This window comes from Cinclus cinclus, chromosome 12 (assembly GCF_963662255.1).
Source record: "Cinclus cinclus chromosome 12, bCinCin1.1, whole genome shotgun sequence".
Taxonomy (NCBI): Eukaryota; Metazoa; Chordata; class Aves; order Passeriformes; family Cinclidae; genus Cinclus; species Cinclus cinclus.
This window is the reverse complement of record NC_085057.1, coordinates 12,311,930-12,331,767: the sequence shown is the minus strand read 5'-3', so window position 1 is coordinate 12,331,767 and position 19,838 is coordinate 12,311,930. Positions and strand designations below refer to the sequence as shown.

Below are 19,838 nucleotides of genomic sequence, written 5' to 3'. Positions count from 1 at the left end.
ACAATGAAATTGTTTCTCTAGTCCTTTAAAACACATACACATTATGTAATAAAACAACAAATTGCCATCATCAAACTAGTATAATTGCCATCATACTTCAGAAATGTGTAGCAACAAAAATTAACTTTATTTAGATGTAGAAATGTTGAGATCACAAACCAAAGAGCTCACAAAATATTACAGAAAAGGCTTATGCAATTTGAAAAGTTTTAAAAATAAGGAGTACTTCTACAAGGAGGACAAAGGAAAATCTAATGACACTTAGAGTGTTAGAGAACTGAAGCAGATTTTTGAGGAAACAATATACATATTTTCCCCTACCTGGAACCAATCAATAGTACAGCAGTTGATGAGTGATGGAAACTGTCTCAGACGATTGCGGAAAGCATCTCCAATTGGGCTGAATGCCACCACAATATGGAGATTCTCTTTGCACAAGTTCACAAAAAGTGCATACAAGGCTAAGGGACTGAGTTCTTCACCTTTATCATCAGCCTGAACGGCTGCACGAACACCCTTAGGAATAATACATACCATAAAAAATGTTATATAAATTCTCATTAAGCACATCTGAAGTCCTATAGCAGTCTTATGAATGGTACCATCACCAGGAAATTAATTATTTCAGTGGAAATGAAACAGGCAAAATAAAGTAGAAAACCAGAGCAAGTAGCAAATACTATACGAGAACAGGATTGCACTACTTATCTGTGACCCTAACAACTGATTCCAGAAATTATCATCTGCTGCTCTGAGCAACTGAGAGTAAATAATGACAATAGAGTAAAAGAATAATTCTTTGGAGGGAGCAGATTTAAATGAGTAAAAACCAACTTTGCTCCAGTTATCACACTGTGGATAGCCACCTAGCTCCAGCATACACCCACTGAATACGTTCACATAAAATGAAAAACTGGAAAAGAGCCATATTATTTTAATATTGTCACTATATACCTGGTAAGAATTAAACAGCAATGGAAAAAGATCACAAGAATTATGATCTAACTTCTTTGAAAGATACATGAATCCAGGTATCAACACGCTCTATAACTTAAGTGCAAGAAAACCAGTAGCAACACCTATCAAGTGATACAGATACTGTAATAAAGAACATTTGTGTGTGTACCAAGAACCACTTTGAAAGTCAACTAGAAGCATACCTAGTTAATTTAGTAAAAACATCATGGAGATAGGAAGACAGCACAGCATACAGTTCAAATATTGTTTGCTAACATTAAGTTTCCACCTTGATGTATACAAAGATCGATGCCCCTCCCTCCCAAATTGGGACTGCTATTGTTTAAATCCAAGTCTGATTTTAAATAATTTTGTTTTTAATTCGCCTGAGTACATTACATCTTTACTTCTGAGCCTAAATTCACGCAGCACTTTTGCCCACCCTGTCTCTGAATAGAAGTGTCAGGACTATGAAATTCTGTCTAATGATGCCTTAGTGCCCCAGAGAATATTACTACTACTGAGAAAGGCAGGCCATGTGTTCCAATAAAAATGTCACATCTTTGCACCTCACTCATCAATGAAAACATTATGATGCACAATCTTCTTCTACACAATACACTGCAAAAGTAACTATGGCCACAGAGTATTTGTGAACAACACAAGTTCTCTACATGCACAACTTAATGTGTTTGTGAACAGACTGCTAGGTCAAAATCAAAGCTTGTAGTTGGTATAAACTACTCTGTAAGTTTACTAAGTTGATTAATCTCAGGTCTCAAAAAGAAGCCACAAAATTGAGTGCAAATGTCCAAAGGCCACATTTCAAACTGAACTGACCAAGTAGATTAAAAAGGGAGGTGAAATTAAGTACAGTTTCTAAAGATACCTCTACAATTTCTTGTTTTTCATCTGCTGCAAAAATATTGGGAACCTCTCCTGTGTTGAGGACACTGTCAATATCTTCTAAAAAGCTTTCTTCTTTAATTTGTGTGTCTGTTATTAGAAATACAGTTTTCAAGCCTTTAACACCTGCATTCTTCAGAAGTCTCTGAAAGAACAAGGCAGTTAAAATTGTACGTTCCAAAACACACCCTTCCTCAAAATGAAGTCAAAACGTAGACAGGTTGCCAATACTCACTTTCAGATCTTCTCTCCACTCATTTGTACCATAGGTCTTGGAAATCTCTGGTTGAAAAACACACATTCTTGCCATGAAGGCTGCCAGGCGAGTCAGAGACTGCCGCCCACTTCCTCCCATTCCGACCAGCAGGGCATTCCCCCCTGCCTGCTTCAGCACGCGGCTCAAGCGAGACAAATGCTCCAACATGTACCTGCATTGGGAACGGGCTCATTACCAGAAGAGCAGAAATACATGCACAACTATGCACCTATAAATCTGTGACACAAGTCAAGGAGAAGCACCTCCACAACAAATTCCTGAATGCAGGGTGGGGTGGGGTAGAGAAGAAGAGGAAGAAAGAGAGTGGGCATGAAGCACAAAATAAGGTAAAACTTAAAATTCTTCCATCATACAAATATCAGTATTTAGCTAAATTACTAAAAATTGATAGAACATTCAGAGGTAAGAACAGGAGCACTACACGGATTAATGTGTTAAAGGAGAAGGAAAATATTCATTCTCTACTTCAAAATAACAGCAGTATTACCAATTGTAACTTTCTCGAAGAATAGCAATTTAAGTATCTTTTTAAAGTAACCACTGGGGGACATGGTTTGTATTTATTAACAAACATCTCCCTTTCTTCTACCTCTGACAATGTTTTATAACTTATATGCAGAATTGACATTGGAATATCTTCAGGAAGCAGTATCTGCACATTACTGAGAGTCCTGATCAAAATTCAGGCATGATTTATCTCAGAATATGAAGCAAGGCTTATAGGAGATCACCTGCTTAAGCACAGGGCATGCAGTAATTAAAGCAAGCTGAGCAGCTATTAAAAGTAGTCTCAAAAAAACTTTCAAACATTTCAAGAAAGATAAAATCTTGTTTATTTTTACTGGTAAGAAAAATAACAGAAACAAATTCAGATGTTATCCATGATATTGAACTCTAAGGCTACAGTCAAATGTGCTCTCCTGGCTGCTGTTCAGTGAGGTCACTGAAATATTGCTTCTACACTCAAGAAGTGGCCTCTGATTAGAGGCTGCCAGCTCTTCAAACTGAGAGCCTAACTATATATACAGGCACTCAGAAATCCAGCTTGACAAAATGACCTAGACTAAAATAAGCTGCTATTAGAACTGTTTAAAGTAACCCTAATCACCTTCACTAAGTATCTACATGTCAAGTCACCGTGGCAAATATGAAGAGGTGGTAATCTCTAGCAAGAGGGAGGAGGAAGGAGTTTGACCTCCTAATCTCTCTCAGTTGTAGCTCTGCATGATCACAAATTAAGGTAACAATAAGGGCCTGCAGAATCTAAAGTTTTACAGGATTAGCTGCAGCACCAGCTGGGTGCACGGCTGTGCTACATAACAACAGAGCAGACAGACAGCTGTGATTGTGAACATCTCCTTCTTGGGATGCCTGTCCTTGGGAATGAAAGTCCAGTGACATCCAGTGACAGAGGCCTAGGAGAAGTACAGCACCTACCTGACTCAGTGCACAATGTTTCCATAACAACTAAGGAAAATATTCAAAGCCCCTTAGGAGAAAATCTTCTCATTATTTACTTTCAGATGGATAAAGGAGAAGCATAAGAGAAAAATCAGTTTACTTCCATTCAAAAAGGTGTAACACCACTAACACTTAAGGATGCATAAAAGGGAGGAGACATACAAAAAAACCACAGTCCACAAAATTGAATATACTGAGTTATCAACTACTGCTTAAAGCTCTTTATAAAACAGATCATAAACACCTGAAAACAACAAGGTTCATTCTTGTTTTCTGGGTTTGATTATATTCATCCAGACACTGCTCCACAATATCACTGAACTCCTCAATGCTTGGAACCTCAACATAAAGTCTTTCATCTCCCTCAAGTTCTGGAACCATGTAGTCACCAAAACACAAACTTCTCATGTTTTCTTCTGTTACCTATGGCAAATATTCAACAAATTATGAAGTCAAGTTTTATATTTAATGAATGTATTCCTCACTGGAATTTTAGAAAACAAAGGAGAATTTAGACAAATACCCCAACACAAAAATAAGCACGCCAAATATTTTGACACACAGACAACACCCCCCTCAAAATTATGTTTCCTGCATTGAACTACACACTTATTCTTAATTCATTCTTGGAAAACAATTGCCTCAAATAACCACTAACAGTCTCATAATAATGACCTTCAGATTACACCAAATTCATACATATGTATATTATGAAATGGACAACTAAGACCACAAACTCCACAAAATTATTTCTTCTATACATGAAAGAAATTTCAAATGACATAAAAAACCAACAACAAAAAAAAAGGAAGACAAGGCATAAAACATAACAAAACTATACAGAATTCTGGATACTAAACTTTAATACCAATCACAGGATGCAGATGCATAAGTTTCTTTTAAGGAAAGGTAGTAAGTTTACTTTGATTTTAAATGTAATATTTTTTGAAAAGAATACTTACATACAACAGTTAAATCCTCCCAAACAATTTTCATTTCTGCTCTTTCTTCCTCATGAAAACATTTTGCCAAATTCAACTCAAACTTTCACGTGCATTTGAACCAAAATTTCACCTACATTAACTTTCGTGTCCAAATTTGCAATAAAATTATTTTGCAACAGGTTAAACGTGATACTCACAGGTGACTTTCCTTCCTTCAGGTGTGCAAAAACTTTATCGAATGCTTCTTTGAAATGTTCTTTCACAATATCTTTCACTAGATTGAACAACCAGGCTCTGTCATCATCTTCCACCAGGCGGTCATAGAAGACACGAAACACCTCGTGTACAAACAGCCGAATCATCACATGCTTGTTTTCAACTGCACTTTTCTTAATGAGCAAACAGCCATGGATAACCCGTGAAAAGTCACGCAGGTTGAAGGTATAATGAGATTTGGCTGGTGTGGGCAAAAGATTTTTGATGGCTTTCTTATACACCTTCAGATAACAACAACAGAGAACAACAAAATAAAAAAGTAACACCAAACTGTATTATTACCATGTTCCTAAATGCCTTCTAAAATGCTATTTCTCAAAAGAAAAAAAAAACAAAAAAACCCAACAACCTTCCACACTACATAACTGTAGAGCCAAAGGAACTTTATTGAACAAACTGAAGGAAATTTCCAGTAAGGTATTTGCCTCTTACCTCTAAAGTGGCAGTGACAATTTGATTTCCAGTTGCATAGAAATCAAGAGGAAACTCATTAATCCTTAGGTAAAGATCGACTACAGAAGAGAAGATGCGGATCATTGTTTCATCACTGAAAGAGTTGATGGTGCAAATGTTGAAGTGTCGCAGGAACCGAGGGGTGACAGGATTCCTCCCACCCCCTGGAGGCCCCATAGCAGCCAGCAGCTGGATGTCAACAAGGGTGATTTTAGAGGTGTCCTTAAAATCATACCTTCAAAATGAAATGCCATGTGACACTTGAATAGAGATATAACACATTTGTTACACCTTAGATGCATCTATCTGGCAGACCACTGTCTGCACGCATAACAAAAGTAGTTAAAATATATATACAATATATATAAAAACATAGTAGGCATTATGTAACATAACATATATTTCCATACATTTCGTCTTTTTAGAAACAAAAAACCCCTCCTTCCTAAAAAGCAAAAAAACCCAACTAGTCCTTTAATTGTGTACCAGTTAATACCAACGTGTCATTTTCTGGCCCAAAAGAAAGATTATTTGTTTAAATTGCATTCTGTAAAACCTGACATGAAATTTTGAGCATTAGAACTGTAACCTGTCAAGATATATTATCTCTATTTAAGAACAACAGATATTTGAGCAGTGCCTGCAATCACAAGAATATCTGTACTTGAGGAGTACCTGGAATCACAGAATGATCCAGACTCAGGAAAACACGTGTTCCAATCTTCCAATATAAGCAAAGCCAGAAACCTCAAAAGCAGGGAAGACTTCCAACTTTTTATTTTATTCTAAGCCTATTGTCAGATCTGATTTCAATGCGAATTTTAAAAACTACATTTTGAGATCTTGTTAAAAAAAATTTAGTGACTAATAGAAAAATGTGCAATAGGGAAAACCAACGTAAGAAATAAAACCAGAAGTTTTAAAGAACTGCACATATATAGATGTGTACAGGAAACTGCCAACTCACTCTAAGGAGGAAGAGAAAGAAAAAGAACAAGAAAGTGCACGGGAAAAATAAATTTAAATAATAAAATTGTAAATGAGTAATTTTATTTAATGTATACTAACTCTGTTGAAGTTCAACAACAGAACATTCTGTAACACTCAAAATGAATTTGATCATGGATTTCTTAAACTGAGAAATCCTTAGAGAATAATATACAAGTGGCTTCAACTTTAAATATTGCATTTTTATATAAACTAAATCTACCTTAACATTTTCAAACCACTTCAAAAAAGTTTTGAAAATAAAATTCAAGGGAATAATTAAGTGTAACAGCAAACACAGGAACAAAAAAAATTCAATTGTATTTCAAGTATTTACCAAAATCCATGGTCAAAGAACTGTCTTAGGAGTTCTATAGGAGGCTGTGCCCCATACTTCTCCAAAGCTGGCATGTTCATATCATCTACAAAAATAATGCACTTTTTTCCCATTGGAGGGCCAAAAACTCCTTTGCGCCTCTTGTCCAGCCTGGCCATAATAATGTTCTGCAATGCAGACAGGATCATTCAGAACACAGATTCCATATCCATGTCCACAATCTCCTCAAGACCAAAATTATCTGTTCTACTAACCTGAGTCTGATTGGCACTGGTTCGAGCTGAAAAATTAATGAAGAAGGGGAAGTAGCGCTCCTTTTCCAAGTTGTTCATTAACTTGTCCTTGACATACACAGATTTCCCAGTTCCTGTTGGTCCCACCAGTAGCAGTGGTCTTCACAAAGACAAAAACAGAGCACACAGACTGCAGAAACCAACACTGTGAACTAAAAGCAGCTAGAAATCAAGCGTTTTACTAACTTGCCCTTCTTTTTCCACTTCTAAAAATATTACTTGCCTAAAGAAGAAACTGAAGTGTTCTAAGGCATTCATTAAACCCTCTCATAATTTTTAGTTTGCTTCCACCATCAAGAAAATGGGAGGAGAAATAAACATTTTTCATTCCCTCATTCTACTGGTGTTGGAGTATATGAACACACAGGGGAGACACATTTCTCCTGATAGGTCTTTCATTAATTCAAACCCCATAAAGCTTTCAGCCTTGGAACCTGAGGTGAGTTTTATTTCATTCTCTTATATGATCATACCATGGCTAATATAACTGATTTTGATAAGATTAATCAAAGAAAAAAATCCTAAAATATGTATTTAATTGCCAAAGTAGAAAGAGGGTGCAACAATTTTTGGGCTGTCCTAACAGCATCATCACACTGCAAATACTGTAATACGTCTCACAAAAAAAAAAAAAACTAAAACCAGGCTTTTGGGCAAATTTTTTTGTCTGTAGTAAATGTCTGTTTTAAAAGGCCAAATAAACCGAGAGTTTGATAAAAACAATGAACTCAAAGGAAAGAATAAGAGATATTTCTACCAATGATCAAATTTCACTTCAGACATTTGTAGTGAAGCAACTTACTTTCCATGGGTAATGAACAGGTCTAGCAAATAGGTGTAGCGAACTGTATCCATGGTTGGGACTATAATATCTTGAATCTTCACATTTTTATCACTGTAACTAATTCGTTCAATAAATTCATTCCAGTGAGTCCAACCCACTTTGCCTTTGAGCTAGGAAGAAACACAGATGCAGAACAGATTTGTTATACATATGAAAGGTTTTCTCTACTACTTCACTTTTGAAAAATTAAAGTAATGGATTTTAATAAATGAATGAATACTTGATGTTTCAAAAGTTCATACATTTGGTTTGCTTTATCTCACTAATAAAGAATTAAAGTATATATGTAAACTTGCACCTTCGTTTCTCAAAAACTTTGTTCAGTGAAAACAAACAAAAAAACCACACAGAGAAAACCACAACAAAAAAACAAGAGAAGAAGGAAGTCTAACAGGTACTGTATACAAAAATTGTAACACAAACTACCTTACTATTCTGCTTTCCTTCTGAACAGTCCACATTACTCCTTCTCTACAAAAGCAGATTTGAATCTGCCAACTGAGCTTGGCTTACAGAAGAAATAAACAGTGGCTGTATTACAAATATAACCAAAATGTACATCTTAGTATCTTATTAAAAAATTGGCCAGTACACTGGTGTTTGAAAAAGAAATTAAAAATGCATTATGGGATTTAACCCACCCAACACTCTAAAATATCCAACAGGCTTTGTAAAGTTAAAATACCCACCTGGCTGCATTTTCCTTCTATTAGGACTGTAAGAATCTATTTAGTGGATGCAGAAGCCAATCCTACCTCATACACATAGTCATAGACCAAGCCTTTCTCTTCTAAGGGACACTCCCATTTTCCCAAATTCTCTGGTACAGGATTTGTTTCAGATTTCCCAGACAAAGTTTCCCTCAAGAAATTATCAAAAATTGTCCTGCTGTCACCATCACAAGTTCCACCAATGGACCAGATTGTGGCAAATGTAAAACATCCCTGCAAAGGCAGAAAAATTAGTAACTGTCTCATAAATTGACACATTACATGAATCTTGTACAGTCTGATTAACAAATGTAATTCTAAAAAATATTGTTAAGCAGAGAGATGTTAGCAATTGCCCTTGAATATCCCTGGCCTAAAAAGATTTAGAAATCTGACTGTAGACAGAGCACACAATCTTACTCAAGGACAGAAAGAGAGAGAGAGAGAAAACAAGAAATAAAGGCCACTACACACAGCAGTATGTCACATGACAAAGCCTGAGAAGAGTTCTAATGGCAAACCAGGATCTAGGAATTTTCTAATTTAATTTTAAATAACTACTTTCACATTCTACTTTCTTCAGTTTTTCATAAGAGTAATCATACAAGGTCAGAGGATCCAACTAATACAACTGTCAGAAAACCCTCTTACACAGAAATTTTGCTCAAACAGGCAATCAGTGTCGCATTAATATTTATTTCCTTTAAGAGACAGAAGAACCTCTGCTTTAACTAATTTCTTGGTTACTTAAAAGGCACATTTAATAAAAACACTATCCCATTTAATTGGAAATAGAGTAAATTTTTAAATCATATTTGTCACTTGTAAGACTTCCATCTTATCCAGACTATGGGTAGAGAGAACAAGGAGGTAGTAAAATTGTTTCACATATCTCTTATTCACAAATTAAAGTTATTTGGGTTAGTAAAATTGTTTGGAAAACTAACATATAGAGAAACAAATATACATTTTGCTCCATGTTAAAAAACCAACCATAATCCAGGCACGGATGCTTTTGTTGGAGGGATCTTCTTGCACAGCTGGACAAATCAACATTTCAAAAATCCGTGTGAGAGCTACTACAACATGGACATCACCTGTAGGTACCAGTTCCTAAGAGATTTAAAAGGCTGGATGTCATACTTTGTGTTCCATTAATTTACCTTTTGGAGACAAAATACTAAAACAATTAGATCGCTAGTTAATTCTGAACACATACTAGAAGGCAAGGTTTACACTGACTTTTACTCAAAAGATAATTTGCCCTCCTCAGTCACTGAAATGCCAAGACCTTTAGCTTGTCAACCATGCTCATGGCTGCCATGTGACCACTACAATTAAATATCCTTAACCAAAACAAAACCCACAGAATTTACTACAGCAAAACATGAGCAAAATTCTAAGCACTGTCACACTGAGCTGGCAAGGAACTACACATTTCCCCCAAAACTTTAAAAAGTACTTCCTTATACAACATGACATCTTTAAAGAGAGAAAAATGTACTAAAATTCTCTTGGGAAGAATTTTTAAGCAGTGTTTTACTTACTTTACTTTTGAAAATAAGAAGATGAAAACTATGATCAAATTTCAAGCCTTAGTTGACATTCTCATTTAAACTCTTCAAACTGGTCCTAGGAGCTGCATATTCATTATAACTATGCTTGTCATGAGAGAACAGTCACCTCCTATCAAGGGTAACAGATTGGAAATGGCCACTGACTACTACAGAAAAAAAATGGCAAAACATACCTTGCACTGTTTCTGACGGACTCTTAATGCTGGTGGTACCAACCAATCAAAAAGTCTCTGCAGAAGATCTTGATGTTCCTCTGAGTTCAGAGGTTCAGGCAGTTTACTCAGCCAAGAGGTAACAATTGGCCTCCAGCCCAGCTGAGAAGGCTCCAAATAAATCATGCCACAACGACTGACTGTAGCAGGCTAAGGAGAAATGGTAAACTCATTTTATTGTGCATGTAATAGACTGAATTTTGTTTTATTTTTTATTTTATTTTCATTAAATACAAAACTTACTGATGCCTGGGAAAGATCCATCGTTTCAAAAATAAGAGTCATCTGAGGGGACATTTGGATGACTTCCCCACTCATCAAACAAAGCTTGAAAGATAAAAAACAATACGCAAGATTGAGGAAAAAAAATAGTAATAAATTACACTTCCCATCACAGGAGAGTTCTATATGAAAATTGGCAAAACCAAGTAAAATCAAAGGTAAGGTCAACTATATAAAATGTCTAACTACTTGTAGCAATAGATTCTTACCAAGTTTTAGCTAAATTCTTTACTTAAACCATACTACTCCATAGTAACCTACCAGTAGGTTCATTACAATCAATCTTGCATAAGACAGGATAAAGAAAAGACAGCAAGAAGAAAAGACAAAAGATATCTGCATCTATTGCTGCTAATACTGAAGCATTCCAGCTGGAAATACACTACCCTTTATACTAAAGTAAGAGATCAGTTTGTGTATTTTGACACATTATCATCCAGAACTTATAAGTTCAAATATTATCTCTAATTTTTATATTTGCTTTGAGATAACTAGGGCCCATTTACAAAAGCGGTGTTACAATTTTGACTTCAGAAGCCATTATTTTGAAAATGCAACCCTTTGTGTCTTGGGATTGTCTTGAAATAAAAGTGTCTAAGTTTGTGCAGTCTTAGAAATAATGGAGCTTACAATATACAATTAATTGTAGTTTCTGACACTTGAATGTCAATTATTTATGTTCAAAAATTATGTTATGGCATTAAGGAAATACTGCATAATTAATGTTTTCAGCAATGAGTTGATATTGTGATCATGATTCCAATACAAACAAAACAAAACAAACAAACAAAAACCCCAAAAAAACAAACAAAAAATCCCCAAAAGCTCACGACTTGTCACCAACGCCATCTTACACTTGCTCTTTTCAAAAATCAGGCACTGCAGTTGGTATTTGTGGTTTTATATGTAGAAGAATATTTTCAAAACAACACAGTTTTATTCAGGCATTCTTTCCCCTGACTGATACCTTTTTGTTGTCATCCAGGACCGTGTTCATGCTCTCTATCCACAGAGTATCGATGGGGCCATCGAAGATTACCCACTTGCGCTCGGGGCTCTCGGACAACGCAAATTCCCTGAAGGTCGTAGCGACGACCCCGTCTGTCCACTGACAGGGGTGGATGTGGCCATGGGGAGTGAGACAAAGAACTGAGTTCAACCTGAGCTCCCAGCCACAGAAACCCTTCCCTTTGCTTTCCATCATCCCTCACTTTTAACTGCTCTCCTCTTACGCTGCAGAGAGCAGCATGTAATTTTGGAGTTTCACTGAGGGTATTAAATCAGCAAATTAAAAAAATAAATCACTTGAAAAAAATACAAAAATGACCAGCAATTCAGTCTACTGAAACTTAGAAGCACTTCTGCCCTGTCTTGCATCTTTTTCTCTCCAGAGTCACCCTAAGTTTCACTATTTGACATTTACTACTTCATATCGTTCCTACTCCAAACCTAAGTTTCACACTTGGGAACTCATGAGTTCATAGATTTTTCCAGAGAGTTTTTGCATTTCTTTGACTATACTAGTTAAGAAAAGATAGAAAAATTAATACAATTATGTTCGATATGATTTCCTAGCACGGGTGTAACTATAAGAGGACGATGACCTTCAAAATGGTATTGGGGTTTTTTTGGGATATTTAAACCTATATAACTGCAGGCACACATAGTACTGGATTTTTAATATCCTAATTAAAAACAGGCCACAAAGTATTAAAGCAAAATTTACAATTGTGCTCTCACCCGTGTTTAAAATCATAAAATTAAGAATTCATGAGTTTACTATCCATAATAATAGAAACATAATATACAGGAAACATTATTTTTTAAACATACATTACCTCATGGGATATCAGATCAAACTGTCCAAAAAGCTGGCCCATAGTGATTGATTTTGGATTAACAGTTCTATAAATTACTTTTTCTTCTTCACCATAACCACGCTTTTTCATAAGAGACAGCGTATCTGCCAGCACATGTAGAACTTTGGTCTTCCCAGAAAATGACTCCCCCACCAGCATGAAGCTGTTAGGAAAACAATCCTGCTATTAATAAATCTGTCTTGCAATTTACACTTTTACAGATCACATGAGGGCCAACAGTATCAAACATATGCTTAAAGCTAATTTTCATCTAATTTGCAAAAAGGGAAACAAGTAAATTTTCTTTGAATTTAAAATCATCTTTTCCACAAACCCAGTTTTTTTGCACATGCAAATTGATTGCACAATCTTACAGAGAATATTAATTAATGAGCTCAATATTAACCGTCATATGGCTAATGTCATGTTGTATATATTTCCTCCACACAGTTGCTATTCTGTAATAAAAGCTAGGAATAAAATGGCACAGATCTGACAACTAATATTTTAATACAAATAAGCTTTTACCATCCTGAATTTTCGCCATACTGATATCAGCACCTAAAATCATGTGCAAGTGCTTCTGATATCAGGAAGAGCACAATTCCTCAGATATACATCCACAAGAATTTTGGGACATGCACGAGCAGTATCAGTAATCAGCTGCTCCAAAGCTGATTGGAACCAAGAGGAGTATTATGCCACCCTGAAAACCCTCTATAACTTCATATAAATAACTGCTACAGTATAAGTTAGAATTACAACAGCTAGTGCAGTGATGAGAACCTTACCCATGTCTAACAATCATCATTTCGTATGTCTGTATAATTTTCTGCATAAAAGTTTGTACAGGTTGGACATTATGTTGAGTGCAACATTCATTGCAACATTCTAGAAAATCCTAAAACAAAAACAAATCATAATCTTATTGTTGCTACTTTAAATGACTGTCCTGCACAACAATAAAAGTGTTGATACTCATCAGAAAGGGCTTCAAATTAATAACTAAAATAGTACTAGTCAGAATATAGCAAACTTCCTGGAGGAAAAAATCCCCACTTTTGTACTTCATGTGTTAGAACAGAATTTAACTACAATTTTTATCTTGAGGAGAAGGCAAATCACCCTCAGAAAACCAGCAGTGTGCTTCAGAACCATGCACTTTTTTCAAGATCAGAGTATTAATTGAAAACTTAAAAGTTAATCCAATTTGGTTTTTCCAACATGCTCATCCTTTGCAGCCATTCTCCTACAAAGATTGCTTCAAGTGTTGCTAAAAATAAAATACAAGCACAAACCTTAATCTCATTTTATTATGTCCAAAAGTTAGGGAAGAAATCAAAAAGCCTAAAACTTGATAAATGTGCAGGTAAATTCCCAATCTGTAATGCACAACCCTTCTGAATGTAAGGGAACTCACATGTGGACTAAATTCAGAACACATAAAAGAATTCCCTTTGCAACAGTTTCATTGCAAACATTCGGCAAGTTTGCTTATCTTGAAATACCTCACTGCATTAATTGCACTTGATTAAAAAGCAAATCACCACAAAACAATCAACAATGATCCTGACCAAGGATATATCAGAAGAATACTTACATTGTAGTCTGCCTCAGGAAGCTTGATTCCAGGAAATAAATCACTGGTTATACCCATGAACAGAGGTATATCATGTGACAAAAATTTGGGCTCATTCACATCTTTAATTGATCTAAGAAGCTAGAAGAAACAAATATGCATTTTACTGTTCTTATTAAGAGAAAGAACATAAGGTGTTCAGTGATGAAAATAACCTAGTATGTAAGAAAGATTAATTCGTTAAATGGGGCCTTTGATAAGAAGTTAAGCTCAACTGTGCAATCATCAGCACAGCCCCAGAAAACGCAGCATGTATTTTATTATCTTCATTTCACAAACTACAAAACATGGATCAGTGATGTGACAAGATGTGCTGGAACTGCCTTCAGAACTCAGAACTGCATGTACCTATGAAACTTCTTGAACAAATTTTCCCTCAGGAACTCACCAATATATCTTCATCTTCTGTGGGAAATTTTAACTTTAGATTCCCCGCAGCCACCAGCACAGCTTTGACTGCCCGCATGCCATAGTCATAGTGATACTGAGAGGAAAGCTGTTCTGAACAAAGCCTGTAGGTCATGACTATCTTCACTGACAGTGACTTAGCATTCAAAAATCCATAAGAATAGAGAGAAATCTCAGCTATCAGAGCATAGTTTGGAACCATCATGGCTACTGTTCGGAAAAGAACCTGAAATACACCCAAAATAAATATCTTTAAATATAGAATTTAAGAATGGAAAGCAATTCTTAACTTTTACAGTATTCAACCCACCATAAAATTATCAATTTTTAGATAGAATTATCAATAATATTAGAATTATCAACATTTGCAGTTTATGTCTCCCTAGGAAGTTAACCTAAGCGAGCTACCACCCATATCCATCTTAACACACAATGCAGTGCAGAAAAGACACTGTCCCCCCCAAGCTCCTTTCCCTCAGCACTGTCTCAAGAATGCAAGAATGCAATTTGCCCCTTGCACAGATACACCCAGCATTAAGGAAGGAAAATGTGGCCCATAGCAGGTGAGAGCATGCACTTCCTTTCTTTCTTTGCAGTTGGTGTGCTTCTCATGCTGCAACATCTCTGCTTTTGGTTAGCAAAGCCTCCTCATGGAAACAGCTCATCTGGTCAGAAAACAGTCATCACAAAGGTCACACATGCATGTCTTATTATTTTACCTTCAGATTATCTGGAAGTTCAGAACGTCCTGCGTAACCTGGATTCATAGTAATTGCTATAAAACAGTTTGGGTTAAGCTTCAGCTCAGTTCCCTCAAAATTAAATGTTTCCAGCTTTATCTGTATGGCTCTTTGGATGCAAAGGATCTGCTGTGCCACTACAGACAGCACTTCCAGTTCAATGCGATTGAATTCATCAAAACATGCCCAGGCACCTGACGAAGCCAAACCCTTGAAAAACTGCAAAGGAAGAAAGAAATCAATAATATTGCTAACAGAGACATAGAAGATTCAAAAGAAACTAAGACTATAAAGTTGGAAGTTTAATTAGATTAAAAAAATGCAATTTCAATAATAATAATGCTTAAAACCTGTTTAGACCATAGACCAATCACGCATTAAAGAACAAAGTTTTTGATTCTAAAGCAAGCTAAATCAGATCCCAATCCCACAAACTCTTGTTTCTTTCATGTTTTCATTAGCAACCTAACAGGCTTTCATAAAACACAGAAAATGAAACATGCAGAGAACAGCATATACCATCCAAGGGTAGCAGACCACAGGTGCAACATTTATTTGTGTCCGCCAAAATTTTCATGCCAAAAATAAAATACAACATATATTTATTTTCTATTTACCTTTCCCATTGCCAGGTAATCAAGGCCATCAGAGCAGTTAAAGACAACACACTGAACAGCGAGAGCTTTAGCCAAATCTTTGGTGGTCTCCGTTTTACCTGTTCCTGCTGGACCCTCCGGGGCACCACCCAGGTTTAAATAAAAGGCTCCAATCTAAAGCACAGAAATAGTTCATGGGAATTATTTGTATTTCATTCGTATGAAATTCTTCTGAATGAAAATGGCAAAATTAAATTGCATTTGATAGTTTCATACACTTATCTAACATAAAAGGTATGTTTTTACTAATTAAAAAGAATCTGAAATGTACTTAGAGCTGGGAAAAATATGCAAGAGAATTTCATTTTTACTCTAACAGAGGGTTTAATTTTATTATCATCATGATCATGATTGGTTACTCAAATTTTATTACACCCAATCTTTCAGTTCTCATTTATAGATACACCTTTCAAGTTAAATTTGTTGCAGTTGCTTGTTGCTACTTTTTTCTCTCTCTGTTTGTCCTTTAATATACTTTTTTTATTCCTTCTTTTTCCTTCCCACACCATCCCCCTTTGATATATGTGTCTTCCAATGACCACTCCATATTCTCCCCTGTATTCCACTGAAGTAGGAGAAAATCTGACAGAAAACAAAAAAGTTGCAGTTAAACAAACAGTCCAATCCACTGTTACGGGGCCACATCTGTATTGACTGACAAGTTCTGGGAATACTTTATTAAGACCTTGATGGGAAAAGGACAAGACCCACTTGCCAGAATTCCAGGCTTCCACCTGCTGTGCTCTGATTCCAGGGTTGTGAGCCTAAAACTGAAACAGACTACCAGCTGCATGACCTTCTGACATCAACAAATATCACAGGTATCAAGTATCAGCTACAACCACACCACGGGTGCCTACCAAAACCTGAAATCATATTCCAGCAAAGAGACTGCAGTAATTGATAATAAGAAAAGCTGTATCTGAGATTACTTTGGTAACCTTCATTTGTCAGGTTAGCTGAGGATAAACTAGTACAATAATAAACACCTCTGCCAAGAGCAGGGATACTAAAAAGTTGCCGAACCTGTACTAGTCTTAGGAGCAGTGTGATCACAAGTGAATCCTTCTCCACTTAATTCAGCAATCACAGATCATGAGAAAAGCACTCTGCATTCTCATAGTCTATGCAGTAATCAAACATTGTCTGTTTTTCCTGTGTATTTTAAAAAACCACAACCACAACAGAAGAACACACTAATGTTTCAGTCAGGTTGGTGGGCTATCCATATTTGTTGTTATGAGTGATTTTCATATTTGATATTTTGTAAAAATTACAAACCTCATTCTAGCAGAAACAGCAGTCTGACAATAACCACAAGCCCTAAAAGGATGGCTGCACCGAAGGGTGCAAGCAATACCACAGCACAGTGAACACAATGTGAGTATCCCAGGAGGAAGCTCATACCAGGGTGCGGTAACACCTGTCTGTGAGAGGAGTGATCACCAGGCGTGGGGAGTTCCCGAGGTACTCGTAGGCGTATTTCACATTGCAGTTAATGATGCACACACGAACATTCTCATTCTGCCAGTAATAGCGCAGCTGAGCCAGCCACTGAAAGTCTGTTTCATTCTGCACACCTGACAGAGTTGACAGCAATCATAAGAGATGTAGATAGCCAGATTTTCTATTATGGTTAAATTTAAAACAGCTCTGAAATTACTAATGTTGATGCTTGTAGCCAAATACTCACAAACCCTTCTTAGTACTGTACTGTTTTAGACAGTAAAATCTGATTGGTTAACAATTTTTCATTAACTATGTGCTAAGGAAAATGTCTTAAAATACAATTACCACTTCCAATCATTTCCTTGATGACATCTCTAGCATGAACATCAATAGTAACCAAGGCACCCAGTGTAATCCTTGTTTGCTTTGACAGTTTTCCTCTTACCAGCTCCACAATATCATTAAGTTGAAGCTGAAGTGTATCATAATAATCCTTTAAGCCCTAGGAGACAAAAGGTAATTTTGAAATTGGTTATATCACAGTTTCAAGTGTTCCAGACTTCTTCATGTTGACTAGATATCTTAACAGAGGTTGCTCATTAAGATACTCTTTTATATTGTCATGGTTTTGAATCAACTTCTCTCTTTCCATAGTTCTGCATTCATGTTGCAAAGCTACATTTTAAACTATGTTTGCTCTAAATAAGAATATTGAAGTATTTGAATGAAAGATACAAATCACTGTCCATAAATTAATGTACATTAATTCATGTCAAATCTACATGCTCATCATTTTTCAATTTTTATTTTAATTGTAAAAAACTGTTTGATTAAGCAAAATACATCAGCCGAAGTGAAACACTAAGAGTTTTTTTTAATTATGCAATACACAGTACCTTGGGTCCATTGCGAAGAACTTCATGTACCTCACTTGTCCAGTACATTTGAGACACACACAACACCACTTGGCCAGGCCACTCCAGAACCCAGCGCTTTCTTTCAGTCTCTAGATATGCCTGAAAGAGTGACATACATCATACATAGCATCTGGGAATATATATCACAATGTAATACAGAAGCTTATAACGTAATCCTATTAATATTCCTTGCAGAAGAATGCTATTTTCCTATTTGCAATGTCCAAATGGAGTTTTAAATGCTCTTTTCCCCATTTTCTGTCTAACAATTTTCTTTTAGGAGGAAGCAAGCATAATACAAGTGTTCTATTTCTAATTCATAAGAAACCTGAACTATTACATCAGGTGATATATCCTGTAAAATAGTACTGCTGTGAAACTTTTAGAAGAATTTATATCCAGTGTTATAGGAAAGCTACTTGTGTCTTATTCAAACTAAACTCCAATGCGTATTACTGGCGTATAAATACAAGTCATGTTAACTTTGTCCTGACTACATAACTTCATCAACTCCTGTGTTGATGAAGAATTTTAGAAAGCCAAGAGAAAGACATAAAACAAAGGCAGGTGCTTCAGTTCTTAAATTATCACAAACCTCATACCATTCTTGATCTGGCAATTACATCACGTACAGTCTTCAGCATAATATCTTCTACTTGAATTAACCACTTCTCCACTGCACCTCGAGCTTCAGAAGTAGAAATGTTTGAAATCAGTTGCACATGCTCGCCTTCAGAACTACACATTCCTTTAATGTCCAAATTGCAAAGGAAGTCCAGCTTAGCAATGCCTTCAAAACACTTCTTCAAATGAGGCTGAACTCTAAGAGGATCCTTAGTCTCCGATAGGATCTCCAACATTTCATCATTAGACAAGAAAAAGAAGCTAAAAAAAATAAGAAAAAAGAATAAACACAACTGCATTATCAAGCTATTGTTAAGACTGATCTTATTTACAACAAAAAACCCATTCAGAATCTGTGGGTTTTAAATAAGCAAAGCTCATCATACCGGGGAAAGAAGAGACGTTTTTTTTCAAGGTAAGCATTAAGCCCTTTCATGATTTTGTCAAGAAGTTCATTACAGGTCTGAAGCTTCTCTGCTAATCCTGGCAAGGAAGTAGCAGCAAGGACCTGTAACAAGAAACACGTGCATACTGTCAGCTATAAATAAGGCATTTTAAACAGTAGAAGTTAATCAAATAAGGAACAACATAACTTTGTTTCTAGAAAGCCTAGGGAAACTAAAACCATAGCTCGCTGTACATATTCTGAAAACTAAGCATCCCCTCCCTCCAAAAAAAAAACCAAAAAAAACCAAAAAAAAAACAGCAAGAGAAGCTACTGTTTCCTGTTAGTAATGGATGTTTCCCTTACCTTTGGGTCTTTAGCACAAAACTCCATAATCTCTCTCCATAGTCTATTCACAGTCTGAAACTGCCGTCCCTCTTCTGGCATCTGTTGCATAATATCCTCAGAAGAAAAGATGGGCTCCAAATACAGCCACTGTCCCTGCACTTTCAGCCAGTCATCAATATTCTCCTGAATTTGAATCAAGCGGCTTTCCCATTCCTTAATAAATGTTTAAAGAATGTTAACTTGACATTTGCAAGCAAATAATGTTAGACAACAAATTCAAGAAAGGCAGACATTGAG

The 19,838-nt window shown here is 36.0% G+C and overlaps 1 protein-coding gene across 2 annotated transcripts in view; it reads right to left on the bottom strand.

Annotated features, from left to right (window-relative positions):
• DNAH12 (dynein axonemal heavy chain 12) overlaps positions 1 to 19,838 on the bottom strand; it is a 58,007-nt gene that overhangs the window by 21,797 nt on the left and 16,372 nt on the right. For both annotated transcript variants that reach the window (XM_062501027.1, XM_062501026.1), the window contains exons 19-44: positions 19,560 to 19,754; positions 19,195 to 19,316; positions 18,787 to 19,069; positions 18,164 to 18,283; positions 17,613 to 17,769; positions 17,226 to 17,398; positions 15,780 to 15,932; positions 15,142 to 15,381; positions 14,403 to 14,648; positions 13,976 to 14,095; positions 13,167 to 13,276; positions 12,355 to 12,538; positions 11,484 to 11,624; positions 10,478 to 10,561; positions 10,196 to 10,384; positions 9,439 to 9,558; positions 8,491 to 8,679; positions 7,694 to 7,845; positions 6,853 to 6,991; positions 6,599 to 6,765; positions 5,254 to 5,509; positions 4,743 to 5,042; positions 3,846 to 4,024; positions 2,099 to 2,291; positions 1,847 to 2,008; positions 322 to 516 (exon numbers count right to left, since the gene is read on the bottom strand). In XM_062501027.1, the coding sequence (XP_062357011.1) occupies positions 322 to 516; positions 1,847 to 2,008; positions 2,099 to 2,291; positions 3,846 to 4,024; positions 4,743 to 5,042; positions 5,254 to 5,509; positions 6,599 to 6,765; positions 6,853 to 6,991; positions 7,694 to 7,845; positions 8,491 to 8,679; positions 9,439 to 9,558; positions 10,196 to 10,384; positions 10,478 to 10,561; positions 11,484 to 11,624; positions 12,355 to 12,538; positions 13,167 to 13,276; positions 13,976 to 14,095; positions 14,403 to 14,648; positions 15,142 to 15,381; positions 15,780 to 15,932; positions 17,226 to 17,398; positions 17,613 to 17,769; positions 18,164 to 18,283; positions 18,787 to 19,069; positions 19,195 to 19,316; positions 19,560 to 19,754 (4,569 nt within the window). The remainder of the gene's footprint in view (positions 1 to 321; positions 517 to 1,846; positions 2,009 to 2,098; positions 2,292 to 3,845; positions 4,025 to 4,742; positions 5,043 to 5,253; positions 5,510 to 6,598; positions 6,766 to 6,852; positions 6,992 to 7,693; positions 7,846 to 8,490; positions 8,680 to 9,438; positions 9,559 to 10,195; positions 10,385 to 10,477; positions 10,562 to 11,483; positions 11,625 to 12,354; positions 12,539 to 13,166; positions 13,277 to 13,975; positions 14,096 to 14,402; positions 14,649 to 15,141; positions 15,382 to 15,779; positions 15,933 to 17,225; positions 17,399 to 17,612; positions 17,770 to 18,163; positions 18,284 to 18,786; positions 19,070 to 19,194; positions 19,317 to 19,559; positions 19,755 to 19,838) is intronic.